The sequence below is a fragment of the Dromiciops gliroides genome, chromosome 2 (assembly GCF_019393635.1).
Source record: "Dromiciops gliroides isolate mDroGli1 chromosome 2, mDroGli1.pri, whole genome shotgun sequence".
NCBI classification, from domain to species: Eukaryota; Metazoa; Chordata; class Mammalia; order Microbiotheria; family Microbiotheriidae; genus Dromiciops; species Dromiciops gliroides.
The window spans coordinates 571,023,612-571,044,271 of record NC_057862.1 but is presented as its reverse complement, the minus strand read 5'-3'; the positions used below and the strand labels follow the sequence as shown (position 1 = coordinate 571,044,271).

Genomic DNA, 20,660 nt, shown 5'->3' with positions numbered 1-20,660 from the left:
TTGAATTAGCTTAACTGGAAACAAGTTGGGGATTGTATAGACTTAGGTTAGAGCTAGGAGGATTATCAGTATTTCTTTTTCCCCATTCCCTTATCTTTGATTTTTATTAATTTCACTTTTGCTATTTATTTTATTCCCAATTAATAAAATCTGATCCATTTCTGGAAAAGAGGCGTTAAGGCTCCTTTTTTATGGGCCTGGGAGAAATATCTAAAAAGGCAATTCGGAGGGGAGGGAGCTTTGGAAGTAGAGGTCCCTCATTATTTCCAGGACCCCAATATTATGGGGGGCCACTCAATTAACTCTCCAGATATTAAATTTGGCCCTTACAGGGAGTCCCTTCTACTGGGCAACCATACTATGGGCCTCCAGTGGACATCAAGGAAAGGATAGGCTTTTTCTTTTGCCAAACAGCTTTGATTATATAAGCCATTTCCCATAAGTAGAGAAAGCACAATATGCCAAAGGGAGTAATGGACAAAGAGCTTGGTCTTGGGACTCAGGAAGACCTGTGTTTAAGACTCATTTTTGACAAAGAGTTTGTGCCACCCTGGGCTGGTTTTCAGTGCCTGAGACAATTCTTAGTATCTGTAAGTTGCTGAGCAATTGCTGAACTTCTGATTTGCATTAGAAGCAGGCAGTTCTTTCCTGAGAGCCCCCTATGTCAATCAATGGTTAAAAAATATAGACACACACACATGCATGCATGCACATATATGCAGAGAGGAGATCAAAAGTCATCTAGCTGTTACTTCCTCACTGTGGGTGGATAGCAGTTTCCAGATGAGATAAGGACCCCCAAGGATAACAGTAAAGAACAAGAATATTGGCCAAGATTTTGCTGAATTAGCTGCTCCATCTTCAGGGCCAAGGCAAGGCATACATAGTGCCTTCACTTTCTGCTCATAAATCCTCATTCTCAGAGCTTCTTCTTAAACCCATCATCTGTTGTAACCGTCTGTAGAGATGCCGTATAGTCCTAACTAATGCAAAAGCTGAAAACACTTTTATGAAATGTATTTTCAATTGGGAAAAATTATTGACTACATCCAAATCAGCTCTAAAACTGTTGAAAATGTGGCATCCATCAACATACTGAGAGAAGCAAATGCATGCATGATACTTTCAATGGACTGAAATGCACCTCTGCTGCTTTCTTCAGCTTGCTGAACAAATCTGCTGGGGGGAAGATCATCCATATGGAACCGGTTATACCCTAACCCACCATATCCATAACTGTAAGGATTGTAGCTTCCATAAAAGAAGAAAACGAAGTGTAAGCGGGCCTAAATTTGTTCAGATTGGTTTCCTGTCTGCTGTGATGGCCTTGGAAGAACTGATGGAGGATATTCTTGTAAGAGGTGGTTGGGGGCAGCTAGATGGTGCAGTGGTAAAGCACCAGCCCTGGATTCAGGAGTACCTGAGTTCAAATCCGGCCTCAGACACTTAACACTTATTAGCTGTGTGACCCTGGGCAAGTCACTTAACCCCAATTGCCTCACTAAAAAAAACAAACAAACAAAGAGGTGGTTGCCCAGGTCTTGTCAATAAATAAGGACTCAAATCAGCAGATTGGAAGGAGGGGCCGGGTCCGAGTCCTATTCTGGCCCCAAGATCCTTCGAGTCTCCCAAGGCTTTGGTGGAAGCAGCGGCTGAGACTCCATCTCCTGCGACTTTGCTTGGCTTCCCCTCAGCTCAGCAATGGCTCCGCCAGGGTCATTGGAGCCTCCTCTGTCACTTTGTTTTTTTGGTCACTTTCTAAAGTCATATAGATATTTGTCAAAATTCCATGGCATTATTTAACAAGTGGATTTTGACTTTAGGTGTTGGTAACTGAACTGAGTTTACCCCCACCCTTTTTGGGGGGGAGTATTATTTAGTATTATAGATTTAGAATTGGAAGAGATCTTAGACTCTAGGGAAGGCTAGTCAATATTAATAATTAATATTACTGAGAGAAAATCCACTAACTTCACTTTGTCTTCTTTTGGGTTTATCTCCAAAGATTATTTATTTACATGCCCTAGTACAGCCTGTAACAAGCACTCCACTGTTGGGAAGGGGTTGGGGGAGGAGATTACACTTGGCTTATTCTGTTCTTCAGTTGGCAGAGCTTTAGTATCAAATGGTATAAGGAAGGTCCATTTCTCTATGTTGTAACACGCCTTAGGGAGAGAAGTCAGGCTGTTTGGAATCCCCAATTTCTTTCTCTTTGCTGTCCCTATGGCATTAGAGTTTATGCATGACTGGAGTTACTTGTTCTGGGTAATTCTCCTGGGACTACTACTGCTAGCCTGGAGAAAAATTGTATTCTTTGTATCATTTCATCAGAAAAGAATTGATCCAACTGGCAAAGCAGTGCTCATCACTGGCTGTGATACTGGCTTTGGTCATTCGTTGGCCTTGAGACTATTCCATCTTGGCTTCACCGTGTTTGCTACTTGCCTCTTTCCAGATGGGGAAGGAGCACAAAGTCTGAGGCAGGAGGCAGGACCTAGCCATCGTCTGCATGTTTTCAAACTCGATGTCACTCAGGATCAAGATGTGGTTAATGCCAAGGACTTCCTCCTGAAAAACCTGCCTGAAAAGGGTAAAATATTTTCCTTACTTTAGAGAAGATCCCTAACTATTTCATGCCCTCAGGATACCCTGAAGGCTGATACCTGTCCTCACAATGTGAAGTACTAGCTTTGCACCCAGGCAGGATTTGCTTATAGGTAAGAGTAAAGACTAATGTCTGGGTCCAAGGCTTCAGGGAGAAAGGTGAGTGGAGGGGAAAGTAGTACTTCCTAAGACTGAAAGTATCAGCATGTTCCACTGGGATTTCTCCCAGTCTAAAGTTCACAGTTATAGCCTGTCCTTGGGAGGAAAAGAGTGGTGGAACATGGCTAGAAATGTTCTTTCTCTCCCTGAATCTCCTTACCAGATCTCTTTCATCCATCTCTTATACATTTCCTACAGAGGAGGAACAATTTTGGTTTTTTGATACTTATATCTCCAGTGCCTAGAACAATGTTTGACACACAGTAGGCACCTAATGTTTGTTGACTGATGTGTCTTTGTCACATACAACACTTTTCTCACAACAATCCCATGAAGAACTGATCTTTTTCAGAACTGGTTTTGTGTGAAAGTTAATTAGAATGAAATTGGTCTCTTCTTCCCTCTTACCTCCTCCACCTTCCATGACCTTCCAGTATGGTTCCAAATAGAAAGGAGAAGAATGTTTGATAATTTGATAGATGCTGGAGCTCAAGGACTTTCAAAACAAGGTCACCAAGTCCGACTCTTACTTTACAGATGAGAAAACTGAGTTACAGAAAGATTAAGTGATTTAATTAAATGCTCACTTATTGATTGATTAATTTGTGAATTTTTGTCTAATAACAACCCATCACTGAACATTTTCACTGGCTGTCCCCTATGCATAGGATGCTTTTCCTCCTCATCTTTGCCTCCTTCCTTCCCTCGCTTTCGTCAAGTTGTAGTAAAAAGCCTATCTTTTACAGGAAACCTTTCCCAATTCCTCCTATGTCTATTGCCTTCCCTCTGTTGAGTATGTCCTATTTCCAGGGTAGACAGCATAATGGGGGTGGGGACAACATGATCGTTTATTTTAAAGAGAACCAGCTTGCATCCCCATGTGGGGCCACCTTTCTCTGACAATTCAGGAATGTTAATTATTTTATGGGACCCCTTTTCAGCAAGTTGCAGGCCTTGTTAGCAGATCTGAGTTAGCATACTCCCCGATGCCTAGAAGGCAGCTAGGTGACTCTGTGGATAGAGCACTCAGCCTGGGGTCAAGAAGACCTTAGTTCAAAACTGGCCTCAGACACTAACTAGCTGTGTTACCCTGGGCAAGTCACTTCACCCTGTTTGCCTCAGTTTCCTCATTTGTAAAATGAGCTGAAGAAGAAAAAAGGCAAACCACTCTAGTATCTTTGCTAAGAGGAAAGGCTGTGTTCTTGAGCTTACCTCAGCAACTAAGGAATTAGCTTGAGCAATTATACAAAATGGGGTAGTAATACAGAATAGGGTTAATTATAGAGTAGAATAAATTATCAAATGATTACAGAATAATTTTAATTTCCTCAGTCATATGACAATGCCTCCAAAAACTTGAATAAAAAATAAGGTGGAAAATATAACTTTTCACAAGAGTGTCATTATGGCTAATAGTGTTGTTTTTTATAAATAATGATTCTCTTCAATTGTTCCTATTTAAAAATATTATTTGCTCCTAGGTCTCTGGGGTCTAGTAAACAATGCAGGTCTAACAGTGTGTGGGGAGATGGAATGGATACCTTTCGATGAATTAAAAAAAGTTATAGATGTCAATGTTTTGGGGAGTATCAGGACAACTCTAAAACTTCTTCCTCTTATAAAAAAGAGTCAAGGTGAGTCTCATATTTTCATTATTGTCAAATAGATGCTAGTCAGGGCTCTGGGTAATGGAGAGATTACTTTTAAACATTTACATACCATACAACAGGAAAACCAAATTGTCTAAAATTGAGGGGTCCAAGATTCCATGTCTGAGCTTACTCTTTCAGATCAAGTAACATAAATGGTAATTCAACAGTTATTTTATCATTAAAATAAAAGACTTTTGGGGCAGCTAGGTGGTGCAGTGGCTACAGCAGAGGCCTTGGAGTCAGGAGGACCTGAGTTCAAATCCAGCCTCAGACACTTAACACTTACTAGCTGTGTGACCCTGGGCAAGTCACTTAACCCTAATTACCTCACTTAAAATAAAAAAAAAGACTTCTTTTTCACATCTTAGCCTGGATGAACTTCTATTTATAAACATATGTGACCAACTATGTCAAAGAATGTCAGGAATTAACTAGTCAATCTGGCTTCTTATCTCCCGATCACACAAATGAATGAATACTAACGTCATAAATTATTATTCTATTTTTTTTTTTTTGCAGGGCAATGGATGTTAAGTGACTTGCCCAGGGTCACATAGCTAGTAAGTGTCAAGTGTCTGAGGCCAGATTTGAACTCAGGTACTCCTGAATCCAGGGCCGGTGCTTTATCCACTGCGCCACCTAGCCGCCCCCATTATTATTCTAATAAAAGCTTTAAGGATACAAAAGGAGTTGAAAACATGGTCCCTGGTTTCATGGAGCTTTTCCCTAATAGGTATCTCAAAATTCTTCTTGCAGCTTTAATCTTTAGTAGCCTAAAACTGCACTAAGACTTTTGAGATGCCCTGCATAGTGTGGGAGGAAGAGAATCATAAAAGAGAGATATTATTACAAACCAAGCGTAACAAAGCAAGCAAATATTCTGTGGAATGAAAAGTATGAGAATTATTAATGTGGAATGAGGTAATAAGATATAGGTGCTTTAAAAGGTGATTCTTGAGTTATAACTTTTTAAAAAATGGATGTATATCAGAGGAGAAGCAGCAGCTTTCAATAGATCCACTTGCTTCCAACTGTAGCAAAATGTCTGAGGGAGAAAGAAGATTAGGATTGTTGGCATACACAGTCATCCCTGAGACTAGTCATCACTACAGTCACTCTGTCTCATGGAATTAAAATTAAGGATCCAGGGGCAGCTAGGTAGTGCAGTGGATAAAGCACAGGCCCTGGATTCAGGAGGACCTGAGTTCAAATCCAGCCTCAGACACTTGACACTTACTAGCTGTGTGACCCTGGGCAAGTCACTTAACCCTCATTGCTCCACACCCACCTCCCCGAAAAAAAAAATTAAGGGTCCAGAAATGTAACCCAAGATCCTTCAACTGGTGTAAAAATGCTAACTACAAATTTAGCACCTAATTTTGTTTTCTGTCCTGGACTTGAGATTTTATTGGTTTAGGAAACTAGCAAAAAAAAATCTCCTCTTTCAATGCAAATCAACAATTATTTTGTAATTCTTAGTCTTAAAGACTTGCATGGAGTTGCTGAGAGGTCTATTGACTTAAGGTTACATGGCCACCATGTGTCACAGGTGAGACTTGAACTCCTAACTCTTAAGCCAACCATCTACCCATTATGCCAAACTGCTTCTGTTTAGATAGAAAGAATAATTAATTGAAACATGAAGCTACCAGATCATCAGCATCTTTAAAGTATTAATGTATGGGGCACCTAGGTGGCACAGTGGATAAAGCACCAGCCCTGGATTCAGGAGGACCTAAATTCAAATCCGGCCTCAGACACTTGACACTTACTAGCTGTATGACCCTGGGCAAGTCACTTAACCCTCTTTGCCCCGCCAAAAAAATAAAAAGTATTGAAAGTATTGATGTATTTGTGAACATAGGAATGTTGACATGCTCAAATGAGATAATTGGTGGAAAGCACTTTGAAAATCTTAATGCAATATGTAATGTCAGTTGTTATTGTTATTGTTGTTACTATTATAATATATTATCAGCTCATAGTCACCAGGCCTCCATAATCTGGTGATGACTTCATTTTGTGGAGCATTCTTGCTGAGATCAAGTGATTTTTATAGAGTAATACAGTGGTATGATAATAAATGTTTAACAATCAGCAGGGTGAGAGGGGTGTGTATGGATTTACCCTTTAAAATGCTGACATAATTGTGATTTATTAACATGAATTTAAATGCCCAACCAGTGCTACATTGTAACCACATATTAAAAAAAATTGATGTCATATACTGTACTACTTTCACAAAGATCACACTTACATTGGGGATATTCTTTTAAGTTTTATCTGCATTATTAACACTTTAAGTCTAGATAGTCAATAGAACAATAAATCAAGGGGTGATTTGTATTAATTGCTGAAAATTTAACACTTGGCTCTCCCAAGCTGGTTAAAGTTGGCTCCAGCACACCCTTGAGCTTGAACTGAATTTATTTTTATTATTTCTTGTATTATTTTCACCTTGACGGCAATGACTCATTTTGTCTTTATATTCCCACTGCAGGTACTCAATAAATGCTAGTTAATTCATCAATCGATCAGGAATTAAAACATTAAGTAGTATCACTTGCCCTAGATGCCAAAGTTGTTAGTTATGGGTCTATGGCCTGGGAGGTGAACTTAAAGTCTGAAGACCTGAGTTCAAAACCTTCCTCACATACATACTAGCTTTGTGACCACAGACAAATCACCTAATCTCTCAGGGTCCCAGACAACTCCCTAAGACTATAAGTTGTGAAACAATTACTGATTAACATCAGTGGAGGCAGTTTCCACACTGGGAGTTTCCCAAATGGATAAAATCATAGCACTTGACTTTGTACAATCCCAGTAGAAAAAAAAAATACTGGCCTCTTTTCTTCTTTTTATGGTTTTTGTTTGTTGTTTTGTTTATATGTGTGCTTGGTTTGTTTTATGGCATTTGAGTTTTGATTATTTAGATTTTTAACTATTGTCTTTGACTTTGGACTCTCCCATTTCTGAGCCTTCATTCCTTGGAGATCTGGAAGATAACAGATAGTCCAAAAGCTCTATAAACATGAAAGTACTACATAAGTGTCAGCAAAGTCAGAAAACAAGGAAGCAAGATCCTCCAGCAATTATACTGGAACTCAAGTGTACAAATGACAATCTTACTTTTGAATTTTCAAACCACATCATAGAAAATGGCTGAATTGGTATACCAACCAAATATGGCACTGAGTTTTATAGAACTTTTCAAAAAAGAGAATAGGAAGAAGGGAGTTATTTTGCATCAATTTGAAATTTACAATCCCCAATCTGTTATTGGCATCTGGGTAATGCAAGTATGGTACCCATAGCTGTTTTTAAGCTACAACTACCTATTGATTATTAATTCTTCTACCTAAAGAGAAAGCATCTGCTGCCTACATTGGTCTTTCCTAATTATTTGGGACTAACATTGTCACAAAATATATATGGTTGATATTCTTAGGCAATGGGATTTAGCTTAGTACAGTCTCATTTTTACAAAGATCAGTCAATGATACAAACTTTTCTCAACTCTGTCAGGGGAGGTTCATAATAACTTATTTTACTGAGGTGCCTTGTTTTAATATATAAATCATTATTCATTATCTTGTCTAATTACTATTTTTTAACCAAGATCTGATCAAATTCTATTTTATCCTTTTTCATATACTGTTACTCCAAAAATAATTTTAATGTAGATATTCATTGGATAGAAGCCCTGGAGGTGTAACTGAGATATGTCAAGTTCATTCTTTCCAATTCATCTCTTTACTTTGTTTATCAATATACTGTGGACCTTTAACCACAACAGGCTATGTATGGGCCAGACTGCATATGCTTAATATCAGTTCCTGGGTTGCTAGTGATTTTATGCCCCAATCAAAACACCACTGCTAAAATCATAATGAAAGATTATTCAATGATTTTGTGGCAGAAGCAAGAATATTCTTAAGTTGTATCAAGAAAAACTATTTTTCCCTCATTTGTAACTACAGTAAACCCTTTGACACAATTATATGGAGAACTGGATTATGTCTTCTTGCTCTAGGAAATAGGAAGATGAGCATCTTATTTTAAGAGGATAACATAGTTCTTGATTGTTGTTGCTAGGTTGTGGCTTTGGGGGTTTTTTGTTTGTTTGCTTTTGTCTTTGACTCAAAATAACTTAAAGGGTTGAAATCTTTACCTATCAGGAAACACGGGTCAAAGTGTGGGGCCTACTTATAAATGTGGCCTCAGACACTTACTAGATGTGTGACCCTGAGCAAATCACTCAACCCTGTTTACCTCAATTTCCTCATCTGTAAAATAAGCTGGAAAAAGAAATGGCAAACTACTCCAGTATCCTTGCCAAGAAAACCTTAAATGGGGTCATGAAAAGTTGGATGTGACTGAAATGACTGAACAACAATAAATATCTATTCCCTCTGCTTCTTTTTTATCCCTAATTAGGCTATTTCCCATTATATATACTTGTACATTGTAGACTTGTATTCTTGTAGACTACTTCAAATCCCCTTTGAAGTCAGCAAAGCAAACAATAATTAAATAATTGAGCAGATTATTTATGTGAAACTATCCAAATGTAATACATAATCCAAATATAATTTATTATCATCAGCCAAGCTTTAAGCACTTTGTCACCTCTGAACTTTCTAGTCAAATCATTTGTATTAATAAAAACATTTAAATATATTTTTTATTTATTTTGCTGCTGTTTCCAAATCAAAAGAGCACATTGATTAAAGTAACTGGGAATAAATCTTGAAAAAAAATCAGAGTAGACATCCCTTTTCTCAGAATTTCTTTGTTGGAAGGACTCTAATATTTTTGGTTTTGAACACAGGAATTCAGAAAGAATTTGGATACACTTTTATAGCATCCCTACTAAAGGTATTCTTAAAACTCCCTATGCCCCATTATCCATTTGATTTTCCTACTGCTAGTCAGTCCACAAAATGTCAGCTTGGAACAGCATTGTCTAGGAGAATCTACACAGGAAGCCTCACCTACATCGGTGTGCCAATACTCCCTTTAACAGCTTAATTATAGGAATAATCTTTTCTAGATAATAAAAGGCTAAATATGATGCCATGATACAGTTCTTATAAGGAATCTCTACCAAATAAATCTCCCATAGGGTAGTGCATAGCTCATAAATATCGACTGAATATATGAACAATTTTTTGCACCAGGATAAAATGAATTGGCCCTAAGTCCCCAAATTGACTGATCATGGGAATACAGTTTTAGCAAAATATGGAAGAATATTTATTTGTCTGTCTTAAACTCTTTAAACCTTACTGTATACCTTTCTAAATTATTTGATTCATATATATGTATCTTTTGTTTATCTAGGAAAATATATAAAATATCTTTTATTAAAAATCTTATTATTCCAGATGTATTATAAGCTTCCAAATGACTGTGTTGGATCCCAGGAAAGGCTCAGGAGAATAAATTCCCCTGTAAGCTGAGGTAAAAGAGATACTGAAGATTGAGGCCAGAATAGCCAGTATTGCAAATAATAAAGATTTATTATAAGCAGCTCACACATGGGTAGCAGAAGTCGAAGATGGCCTATGAACAAAAGTGGATCCCAAATCCCTATCTAACAAGTCCACAATAAAGGGCAGATAAAATGGATTCCTAAATCCTTATACTGCCATACTCTCAAGGACCCCTTTTATAGGGAAGGGCAAACAAAGCATACAGGAGAGAGGCCAGGTTTACACATATCCAGTCTGGCTAACAATATGGCAGTGTGTGGGGAAGATGGGCAAGTGCACATACCTCCCCTTATGTAACGGTGAATGAGAGACCAGATTCCCTAGCAGGGTGGACTAGAGGGCAACTTTCCTTATATGACCTGGCCATACAGTTAAAGTCATGATATCCCACAGGCTGGTACATAGTGTATATTTATTTTAAGTTCTTCACAATGAGCAATGTAGTATCCTGTCCATAATAAGCACTTAGTACATTTTTTGAGTTGATTGTGATAAATGTGACCTTTCTTTCTTTTAGGACGTTTAGTCTTCATGTCTAGTATAAATGCATATATAGGATTAGGAACTGCCTCCTATTCTTTGTCAAAAATTGCATTGGAAAAATGTGGTGATATCTTAAGGGTTGAACTAAAAAAATTTGGGGTTAAGGTAAGTAATTTTATGAATTTTTCTACCTATCCCCTCCAATATTTATCATTTTCCATTTTTTGACATATTAGCCAATCTGAGAGGTGTGAGGTGGTACCTCAGAGTTGTTATAATTTGCATTTTCTCTAGTCAGTAGTGACAGAGCATTTTTTCATATGACTATAGATAGCTTTGATTTCTTCATCTGAAAACTGCCTGTTTATATCTTTTGACCATTTATCAATTGGGGAATGACTTGCATTTTTATAAATTTGACTCAGTTCTCTATATATCTGAGAAATTAGTCCTTTATCAGAGATACTTGCTGCAAAATTTTCTCCTGTTTTCTGCTTTCCTTTTAATTATAGTTGCATTGGTCTTATCTGTGCAAAAACATTTTAATTTTGTATAATCAAAATTAACTATTTTATATTTTCTAATGCTCTCTATGTTTGTTTTGGTCCTCAAATCTTCCTTTATCCACAGATCTGACAAATAAACTATTCTATGCTCTCCTAATCTGCTTATGGTATTACCCTTCATGTGTAAATGATGAACCCATTTTGACCTTATCTTGTTATATGGTATGAGGTATTGGTCTATACTTAGTTTCTGTCATACTCTTTTCCAGTTTCCCCAGCACTTTTTGTGAAATAATGAGGCTTTATTCCAAAAGCTTGGATCTCTTGGTTTACCATATACTAGATTGCTATAATAATTTACTATAATGTAATATATACCTAACTTATTCCACTCATGCACAACTCTATTTTTTGGCCAGTAGCAAATTGTTTTGATAATTACCACTTTATAATACATTTTGAGATATGGTATGGCTAGATCACCTTCCTTTACATTTTTTTCATTGATATCCTTGAGTTTTTTATTCATCCAGGTTAATTTTATTATTATTTTTTCTAACTCTATGAAATAATTTTTTGGTAGTTTGATTGGAATGACACTGAATAAGGAGATTAATTTAGGGTGAATTGTCATTTTTATTATATTGGCTCAGCCTATGCATGAACAAGTGATATTTTTCCAGTGGTTTAACTCTGACTTTATTTGTGTGAAAAATGTTTTGTAATTCTGTCTACACAGTTTCTGGATTTGTCTTTGCAGGTAGACACCAAACTATTTTATGTTTTCTACAGTTCTTTTAAATGGAATTTCTCTATCTCTTGCTGCAGAATTTTGTTGGTAATATATAGAAATGCTGATGATTTCTGTGGCTTTATTTTGTATCCTGCAACTGTTAAAGTTGTTAATACTTTAAAGTAGTATTTTAGTTGATTCTTTAAGATTTTCTAAGTATACCAGCATATCATCTACAAAGAGTGACAGTCTTGTTTCCTTATTGCCTATTTTATTTTCTTCAATTTCCTTTTCTTCCCTTATTGCTATTGCTAGAATTTCCAATAAAATATTGAATAATAGAGGTGATAATGGGCATTCTTGCTTCTTTTTTTCTTTTTTAGTTAAATGTTCCTTTATCAATTTAGATCAAGTTTCCATTCAATGCATTTACATTTAGAATTTATATTGTTTCAATTTTTTTCTATTTCATTTTTCCAATTATGTGTAAAAACATTGTTTTTACAATTCAAAAACATTTTTATTTAAAGTTTTGAGTTCTAGATTATATCTCTTTCTCCTTTCCCTTTCCCTCCCTGAAATGGTAAACAATGAGATATATTATACATATGCAATTATGTAAAACATTTCCAAATCTGTATTTTAGTACAAGAAGACTTGAATAAAAGGAAAAAATGAAAGAGTGAAACATAGCATGCTTCAGTCTGTATTCAATCAATATAATTTCTTTCTCTGGAGATAGATAGTATGCTCACCTTTCCTGACAAGTTAGCAACAAACTTCACACTCAGAGAAGTGCTTTAATCTCTTCGCATTAATTGTTCTGGTGATTGTCTTGCCCTGGGGCTGTTGCTTTTGTTGAATGTGAATGTTTTGGCTTGGAAAGGATAAGCCTATGATTGGTCCAACTTTCTGAACCACATGTCACCTTTGTAACTCTCATATCCAGCCTGTTTCTTCTCCTTACAATGACAGGGTAAGAGCCAATGTTTGCTGTGAGGGTGTGTGCATTCAGTTTTATTGCCTTTAGTCAAATAGAAGACAGTGTTGATAATGAGGTCTTCAGTAGTAAGTAACCATTGCTGTTGCTGTTTCTGACTTCATTCCTCCCAAGGACACTTGTTGCCATGTCTGACAGTCTATGCCTATTCTGGCATTAAAGTCATCCATATTTATAAGCTTGTCCTTCTTTGGCACATTGATGATGAGGCTCTCCAGGTCTTCATAACATTTTCTTTGGCCTCATCAGTGTCATGGTGGGAGCATGGGCACTGATGATGGTGCTGTGGTTCTTTCCTGCGAGTGGCAATTACATTGACATGAGCCTGTCATTCACTCCTTCAGAGAGACATACAAGTGTGTTGATTTGATTAGTTTTAGTTGTGAAACCTACTCTAGCTTCATGGTGTTTCTTATCACTGTGGCCATTCCAGAAAAATACATATCCAGCTCTGACTTTGGTAAGCCGGCTTTCATTGCCAGCCGTTTCCACTCAGGGCTGATATTTGTAATACCTGCTGAGTTATTTTGCAACAAGAGCTGTTAGTCTTTCATGTCTCCTGGATTTCATGTTGTCTGAAAGTGTGCACACATTCCATGTATCAATGGTGAATGAAATAATCTTTGAAAATGTGTTTGTACATTTTTGTGTTTCAACCTCAGGTTGGGATCCCTGCCTGCCACAGTAGCCAGGTCAGGGTTGGGTAAAGCCGACAATTTTTAGGGCATCTCTTCTAGCCCCTTCTTCATGTCCAAAGGTGAACAGTGTGATACTTTGAAGAAGCTGCTTAGACACCCAGGGGCTGGAGAATCCCACTGCTGCTTTGGTCCAGTAAGATGACCCTGTGAAGCTTAAAAAAATCTAACTGTGATGTCTAAAATTCTAATGTGTGGTCACCTTAAATGAGAAGCTTTAGCACCAGTCTTTGGGCATTGAGCATTTATTAAAGCATATTGGGTATTAGTAAAAAGAGAACATGTGGAGTTCAGAAAGTTAAGAAAAGGCCTATCTAGCCTACAGCTCCAGCCTGGTCTGGTTCTTCCTCAAGTCCCCCCACCATGAGCCTGCTTCAACCACCAGAGGAGAGGCAGTCCTTTCACACTGCTTCAAGCTGATTGGTTAGTGTCATCCAAAACCATTGGTTCACTGGACTTGAAGGTGGTCTCATGTTGAGTTCAAAGTCCTTAGCTTCTGACAATAGTACCTTCTTAAGGGCTAGCCAGGTGTGGTTACAATCTAATTTTAAGTAGGCTAGTCAGCAAAGTCAATCACTTTTATTTAATTCAATCAGTTTATATTAATCTCCAGGTGGGCCCTTTGAGTATCTGCCAAATCCCTATGGATTTTTCTCACAACCCTATGCCTTGGGCCACTTGTGTGCTGGGTTGTGACTACCACTCCCAATATATCCACACCTGCTTCTTTGTTATATGCCCATCACCACATGATTCAGAGATAGGTAAAAATGGTAAAATAGCATGGGTGATTTCTTTTGACTACCACGAAAATTAGGTTTAAGTGAGGCAGAGTTGTTTAAAGTTGTTGGCCTTACTTCTAGAGTCACTAGAGTCCAAGTCAAGATAACTGTTGATGTCTCAGGATGCAGTGGAGGACCTTGGTATCTCTGATGCCTAACCAAGCTCTAAATGCTCCATGGCACCCACTTCTATCACCTTCATGGCCTGTTGGAACAAATTATTCATATTAACCTCTTCCTTCAGAGAAGTCTTCACATACTCCTGAAAAGGGCTCAGCAACCCTCCACCAGAACTACTAGTCTTTCCTGAACATCTGTATACCCCATACAAAATAAATAGGAAATAATCAAAAGAAAGAAGGCACTAGGAAAGGCTTGTATTGTAGAAGATGTGATTTTATTTATTATTTAAAGGAAGCCCGGGCAGTTAGGTGGCACAGTGGATAAAGCACTGGCCCTGGATTCAGGAGGACCTGAGTTGAAATCTGGTCTCAGACACTTGACACTTACTAGCTGTGTGATCCTGGGCAAGTCACTTAACCCTCATTGTCCCACAAAAAATTAAATTAAAATTAAAGGAAGCGGGGCAGCTAGGTGGCGCAGTGGATAGAGCACCTGCCCTGGAGTCAGTAGTACCTGAGTTCAAATCCGGCTTCAGACACTTAACACTTACTAGCTGTGTGACTCTGGGCAAGTCACTTAACCCCAATTGCCTCACTAAAAAACAAAAACAAAAACAAAATTAAAGGAAGCTACATAAGGTAATAGGTAGAGATGAGCACTGGGGACAAGCAGAAAAAAATGGCTCCAGTGGAGAGATGAAGTGAGACTAGTATCATTGGATCGAAGAGTAATGGGAAGGAGTAAGGTATAAGAAGATGGAAAGGTTAGGGTGGGGTAGGTTATAAAAGGCTTTGAATGCCAAATGGAGTATTTTGTATTTTATCTTGAAAATGATAGGGAACCACTAGAGTTTATTGAGTAGTGTGGTTACCATTGTTGTATATGTGCTTTAGGAAAATCACCACAGGATCCTTACAGTTAGAAGGCATGATAATCAGTCAAGAAGACCAAGTAGTAGTCTAATAGTAGAAAGCACTGTCCTGAAAAACTAGAAAAAAGAAAGTAATTAAAAGAACAGGATGATTGACAGTGTCAATGAAGACATCAGGGATGTTAAGAAGAATAAGAATTGCCATTGGATTTGGCAAATAAACATCACCGGTAACTTTGGAGAGAGTAGTTTTGGTGGAATGTTGAGGTAGAAGCCAGATTGTAAGGGATTAAGAAGAAAGTGAGAGGAGAGAAAGTAAAGGCACCTACTGTAGATAGCTTTTTCGGTGAGTTTAGCTACAAAGAGCAGAAGAGATATGGCAATAAAAGGAATGGAAGATTCAAGTGAGTGGTTTTGTTTTGTTTGGGTTTTTTTGAGGATAGAGGAGTCATGAAAATGTACGCAGGCAATAGAAAAGAACAGGGAAGACAAGGAAAGATTGCAGACAAGAGATAGAGTGAAGATGGCAGAGGGGAAAATCTGTTGGAAGAGATGGAATGGAATGGGATTGCTTGTGCAGGTAGAGGGGTTAGTATTGATAAGGAATAAGAGGAGGAAGCTAGGTGGCACAGTAGATAAAGCACCAGCCCTGGATTAAGGAGGACCTGAGTTCAAATGTGAGATGTGCATATTTGAAGAATCCAACCCAATGTTCACATGGATTATTTGTGCCTGACCTGTGGTAGAGCATTCCAGGCTCATAATGGTCTGGTCAGTCACAGTTGGACACGCTGTAACTTGACTCTAATGTAGTGATGTCATTTTGTTCCTCTTTGAGAATGAAAGACAACAACCTAACCTGATCATAAAAAACACTCTTCCATTAAAGATTCTTTTCCCTGTAGAATGATACTCAACACTTTGCAAAGAAAGCAGTTCTTGGTTGCAAGCTAAAATTTTTTGTCTTTTAGAATACTATATTCCATATTATGCTGCTATAAGAAATGACATGCAGGATGATTTCAGAAAGGCCTGGAAAGACTTATATGAACTGATGTATAGAGAAGTGAACAGAACCAGAAGAATGTTGCAGACAGTGACAGCAATATTGTTTGATGAAGAACTATGAATGACAGCTATTCTCAGCAATACAATGATCCAAGACAATCCTAAAGGACTAATGATGAAGCATACTAACCACCTCCAAAGAAGTGATATTGATTGAACAAAGACTGACGAATACTATTTTTCACTTTCTTTCATTTTTTTCTTTTATTTGACTACAGAATGACTAATATGGTAATATTTTACATAATTGCACATGTATAAACCATATCTAATTGTTTACTGCCTCAAGAAGGGGGGAGAGGTAGAGAAGGAAGGATAAAATTTGGAACTCAAAACTATAAAATATTTTTATTCAAAAAAATAAAGTATATACCACCATCTTTAAAAAGAAAAAAAAGAATATTATATTCCACAATATTTTCTCATTATTAGTAGATGATTCTACATCTTATATGATCCTGACTGTTTAGTTTGTACTTGAACTGCTTACTCCTAGATGTTTGCAGTATTTTTTCTTTGACATGGGAGCCAGAGCTCTAGGTTCTGGCTGTAACATTCATTCCTGGGACTTTTGTTTTGTTCAGAAGGTCATCAGTTAATTCTGTCTATCTTTACTTTGCCTTTTGGTTCTACCAGATATGAACAGTTTTCACTCATGATTTCTTGAAATATAATGTCCAGACTTTCTTAAAAATCATAGTTACCATAGAAATTAATTATTTTTAAATTATCTTTCACTGACCTATTTTCTGGGTCAATAGTTCCTGATATTTTCAATCCTTTGATTTTGTTCTGTTAATTCTTGCTGTCTCATGTACTCCATTCATTTAATCTATTCTAGTTTTCAAGAAGTCCATTACTTAGTTAAATTTACCTCTTTTCCTTCTAAATTATATATTCTTTTTTTCCAATTCTTTCCTGAAGAGATTTTGTTCTTTTTTTTCTTCCTGGCACTTACTTTATATTTTCTAGATAGTCATATAGTCCTTGTGGAAATCAAGAGATGGTCAAGTATCTGCTTGCATTTGTTTGAGAATTACATTCTGCTTTTGGTAGTACCTCCAGAGTTACAATATTTTGGTACTACTTTGTGTTTTCTTTGGTTTACTCATCTCCCCATCTTTATTTCCTGAACTGGGACTTTGCGATAGGGCCAGAATCCACCTCCTGTAATTATTTTGAGTTATGGTTATGGCCTTATTTGGTCTTTCCCAGGGTTACCTTCAGTCTTGCACTAATCTGTTCTTCCTGAGATTAGACCCCACCTGAATTGTTGAGGTTCATAGTGCTGTATCTTCATGGTCCACATTGGCATCTCAACAGAGTACAAGTAGCCTTGGCCTAAGCCATCTCAATCTGAGCCTAGGCAAACCACACTGATGGTTACTACTTCCCAGGATTTGCAAGATCCCTACCACAGGTTTCTGAATGTGCTGAGGTTGAGGTTGTGTGATCACACTGTACTTTCTTAAAGGTGTCCTCTTAATGCCTCTGGACTTAGAATTTTGAGGCTATGAGTCTCTCATCCATCACTTTGGGAGTCTGCCAACTTGGTTGTCTTCACTTGACCACGGTCTTCAAGCTGACTTAAAAATATATGTGTTCTTTTAAAAAATATTAAATATGTATATTTTCTCCCTTCTACCACCTCCCCACCAGAAAAATGGAAAACACAATCATTTTAACAAATGTACATATAGTCAAGCAAAATAAATATTCATATTGGCCATGTCAAAAAATATGTCTCATTCTGCATATTTGGGAGGTTATGACACAGTAGACAGCTCCAGGCCCAGAATCAGGAGGAACTGAGTTTAAATCCAGCCTTAGGTACTTAGGATCTGTGTGACCCTTGTCAAGTCACCTAATCCTGTTTGCCCCAGTTTCCTTATCTGAAAAAATGAGCTGGAAAAAAGGAAAGGTAAACCTCTCCAATATCTTTGTCAAGAAAACCCCAAATGGAGTCACAAGTCAGGTACAACTGAAAAACAACTGAACAAAATCTATATATTTAGTCCATTCTCTGTCTGGGAAATGGGTGACATACTTTATCAGTGGTCTTCTAGAATCATGGTCAATGATGATTAAGATCAGAAATCTTAAGTCTTTCAAATTATTCAATTTCACAATGTCTTTATAATATAAAATTCTGATTCTGTAGGATTTTTGTGCAGTTGTGAGTTGGAAGAAGTCACTATGGCTTCTCATTGAATTTCTTGATCATTATTTCATCTAGTGTGAACTTCAAGTTTTGGATAGAGTAGGTGTATGGAAGTTGGGCGGGGGGAGTCTTTTATTAAGGCAGCCATCTTGGCTAGACATTTGAAAATATGGTCTTTAGAAAAGTCCAATAATCACCTCTCTGGGGCGACCTTTCCAATCTTTCTCATTGTTCCTATGCATTTGCTTTAAATGGATTAAATATTTAAAACCATTATCATAGTTTTAGTATATCTTTCATTTCCTTGCCCAGTAATAAACCTGAAAAATGGTATCATAAAGTAGAATCCACTGTATTGAGAAAAGCAGTAAACTACACTGTTTATTCTCACAAAAGCCTAATAAGCCCTTCACATAGAGGGGAGAATGTGGATGAATGATTGGTGTTTGATTAACTTCATGAAATCTGAATGTCCTAATTTTATCTTTCAGGTTTCTCTTATTGAACCAGGAAACTATTCTCCTGCCACTAGTCTTTTGAAACTATATGATGTGGAAAAATACTGGAATAAATTTGATGAAGAAACTAAAGCAAGCTATAGTAAAGAATACCTACAACTCTTTGCTAACAGAGTGAACAGAAAACTTAAAAATGGAAAACATGACTCAAAAGAAGTTATTGATGCTATAATTGATGCTTTACTGAATAAACAGCCAAAAGCTAGATATTCTGTTACTACTTTTACAGAAAAATGTTGGGTCTATGCTTTCTACTACTTACCAGCATCCCTAATAGATTTATTTATTTCCTACATGAGTAAATCATTCCATAAAGAGCCTTAAAGAATAATATTAAAAATACTATAGCAATTATATAGTTCGCTTATCAAAAATAGAAAAACACTAAAAGATCATACTGTCTGGCATCTAATAGCCAAGGTGCCTGATAATATTTTTTTTTCAGTTAAAAAAAATTATTTATTTATTTATTTATTTTGCGGGGCAATGTGGGTTAAGTGACTTGCCCGGAGTCACATAGCTAGTAAGTGTCAAGTGTCTGAGCCTGGATTTGAACTCAGGTCCTCCTGAATCCAGGGGCAGTGTTTTATCCACTGCACCACCTAGCTGCCCCCCTGAAAATAGATTTTTTAAAATTATTAAAGCCACTAAAATGAAAATGTAATTTATTCAGAGCCGAAATGTCAGTTTTGTACAACTTTTGAAACATGAACAAATATCTGACCACACATTTAATTAAAATAAATGAATTTTCAACATGCTAAATAAATAATGATGTGATCCTCTTTTTTATTCAGGCTAAACATGCCAAGTAACTTCAATCAATGTATGGCATGGACTACTCCTCTCCCTCCACCATTTTGGTAGCTCTTTTCTGGACCTTGTCTAGCTCATCAATGTCCCTCCTAAAATATAGAGCTCAGCACTGAACATAGGACTTCAAATTTGGTCTGACTAGGACAGAATGCAGTGCTACATTATCACCTAGAATATTTCTGGGAGGTGTGATTTTCTTAGTGTGGACAAGGATTGCATTAGTTTTGGGGGGCTCTATATGGACTCATGTGGAGCTGAGAGTCCACTGAAATTCCTGGATCTTTTCTATACAACAGATAGAAAGAGAACTTCCATTTAAAATAACTATAGACAATATAAAATACTTGGGAATCTGCCTGCTAAGACAAACCCAGGAATTATCTGAACACAACTATAAAACATTTTCCACACAAATAAAGTCAGATCTAAACAATTAGAAAATATTAATTGCTCATGGGTAGGCTGAGCCAATATAATAAATGTGACAATTCTTCCTAAATTAATCTATTTATTCAGTACCATACCAATCAAATTATCAAAATTTATTTTATAGAGTTAGGAAAAAAAAATTCATCTGGAAGAACAAAAGCTCAAGAATATCAAGGGAATCAGTGAAAAAAATGTGAAAGAAGATGGCTTAGGTGTACCAGATCTCAAATTGTATCATAAAGCAGTAATTATCAAAATAATCTGGAACTAAGAAATAGAGTAGTGTATTATTGTTATAGATTAGGTGTAAATGACCTACAATATAGTAAAATGACCGTGATAATCTAATATATGATAAACCCAAAGATCCAAGTTTTTGGACTAAAAAAGTCATTATTTCAAAAAAATAAAACTGTTTGGAAAACTAGAAAAGAGTATTGCAGAAACTAGGTATAGACCAACATCTCACAACAAGATAAGGTCAAAATGGCTACATGATTTTTACATAAAGGGTGATACCATAAGGAAATTAAGAACATGGAATAGTTTATCTGTCAGATTT

General features: G+C 36.9%; 1 protein-coding gene and 1 pseudogene across 1 annotated transcript; one reads left to right on the top strand and one right to left on the bottom strand.

The window, feature by feature from the left end:
• Positions 1-737: 737 nt before the first annotated feature.
• LOC122739313 lies at positions 738-1,703 on the bottom strand (annotated as a pseudogene).
• Positions 1,704-2,136: 433 nt separating this feature from the next.
• LOC122742948 (short-chain dehydrogenase/reductase family 9C member 7-like) lies at positions 2,137-20,074 on the top strand. The gene is made up of 4 exons (XM_043987558.1): positions 2,137-2,590; positions 4,245-4,397; positions 10,431-10,561; positions 18,827-20,074. Exons 1-4 carry the CDS (start codon positions 2,224-2,226, stop codon positions 19,175-19,177), a joined length of 1,002 nt encoding a protein of 333 aa, XP_043843493.1. The 5' UTR covers positions 2,137-2,223; the 3' UTR covers positions 19,178-20,074.
• Positions 20,075-20,660: the final 586 nt, after the last annotated feature.

What these genes read in the sequence shown, in the direction of transcription:
- LOC122742948 (XM_043987558.1), top strand. Translation starts at nt 2,224, where the DNA reads ATGGCATTAGAGTTTATGCATGACTGGAGTTACTTGTTCTGGGTAATT. An exon ending in GAAAAACCTGCCTGAAAAGG is followed by an intron (nt 2,591 to 4,244) that starts GTAAAATATTTT and finishes ATTTGCTCCTAG; the next exon opens with GTCTCTGGGGTCTAGTAAAC. An exon ending in TCTTATAAAAAAGAGTCAAG is followed by an intron (nt 4,398 to 10,430) that starts GTGAGTCTCATA and finishes TCTTTCTTTTAG; the next exon opens with GACGTTTAGTCTTCATGTCT.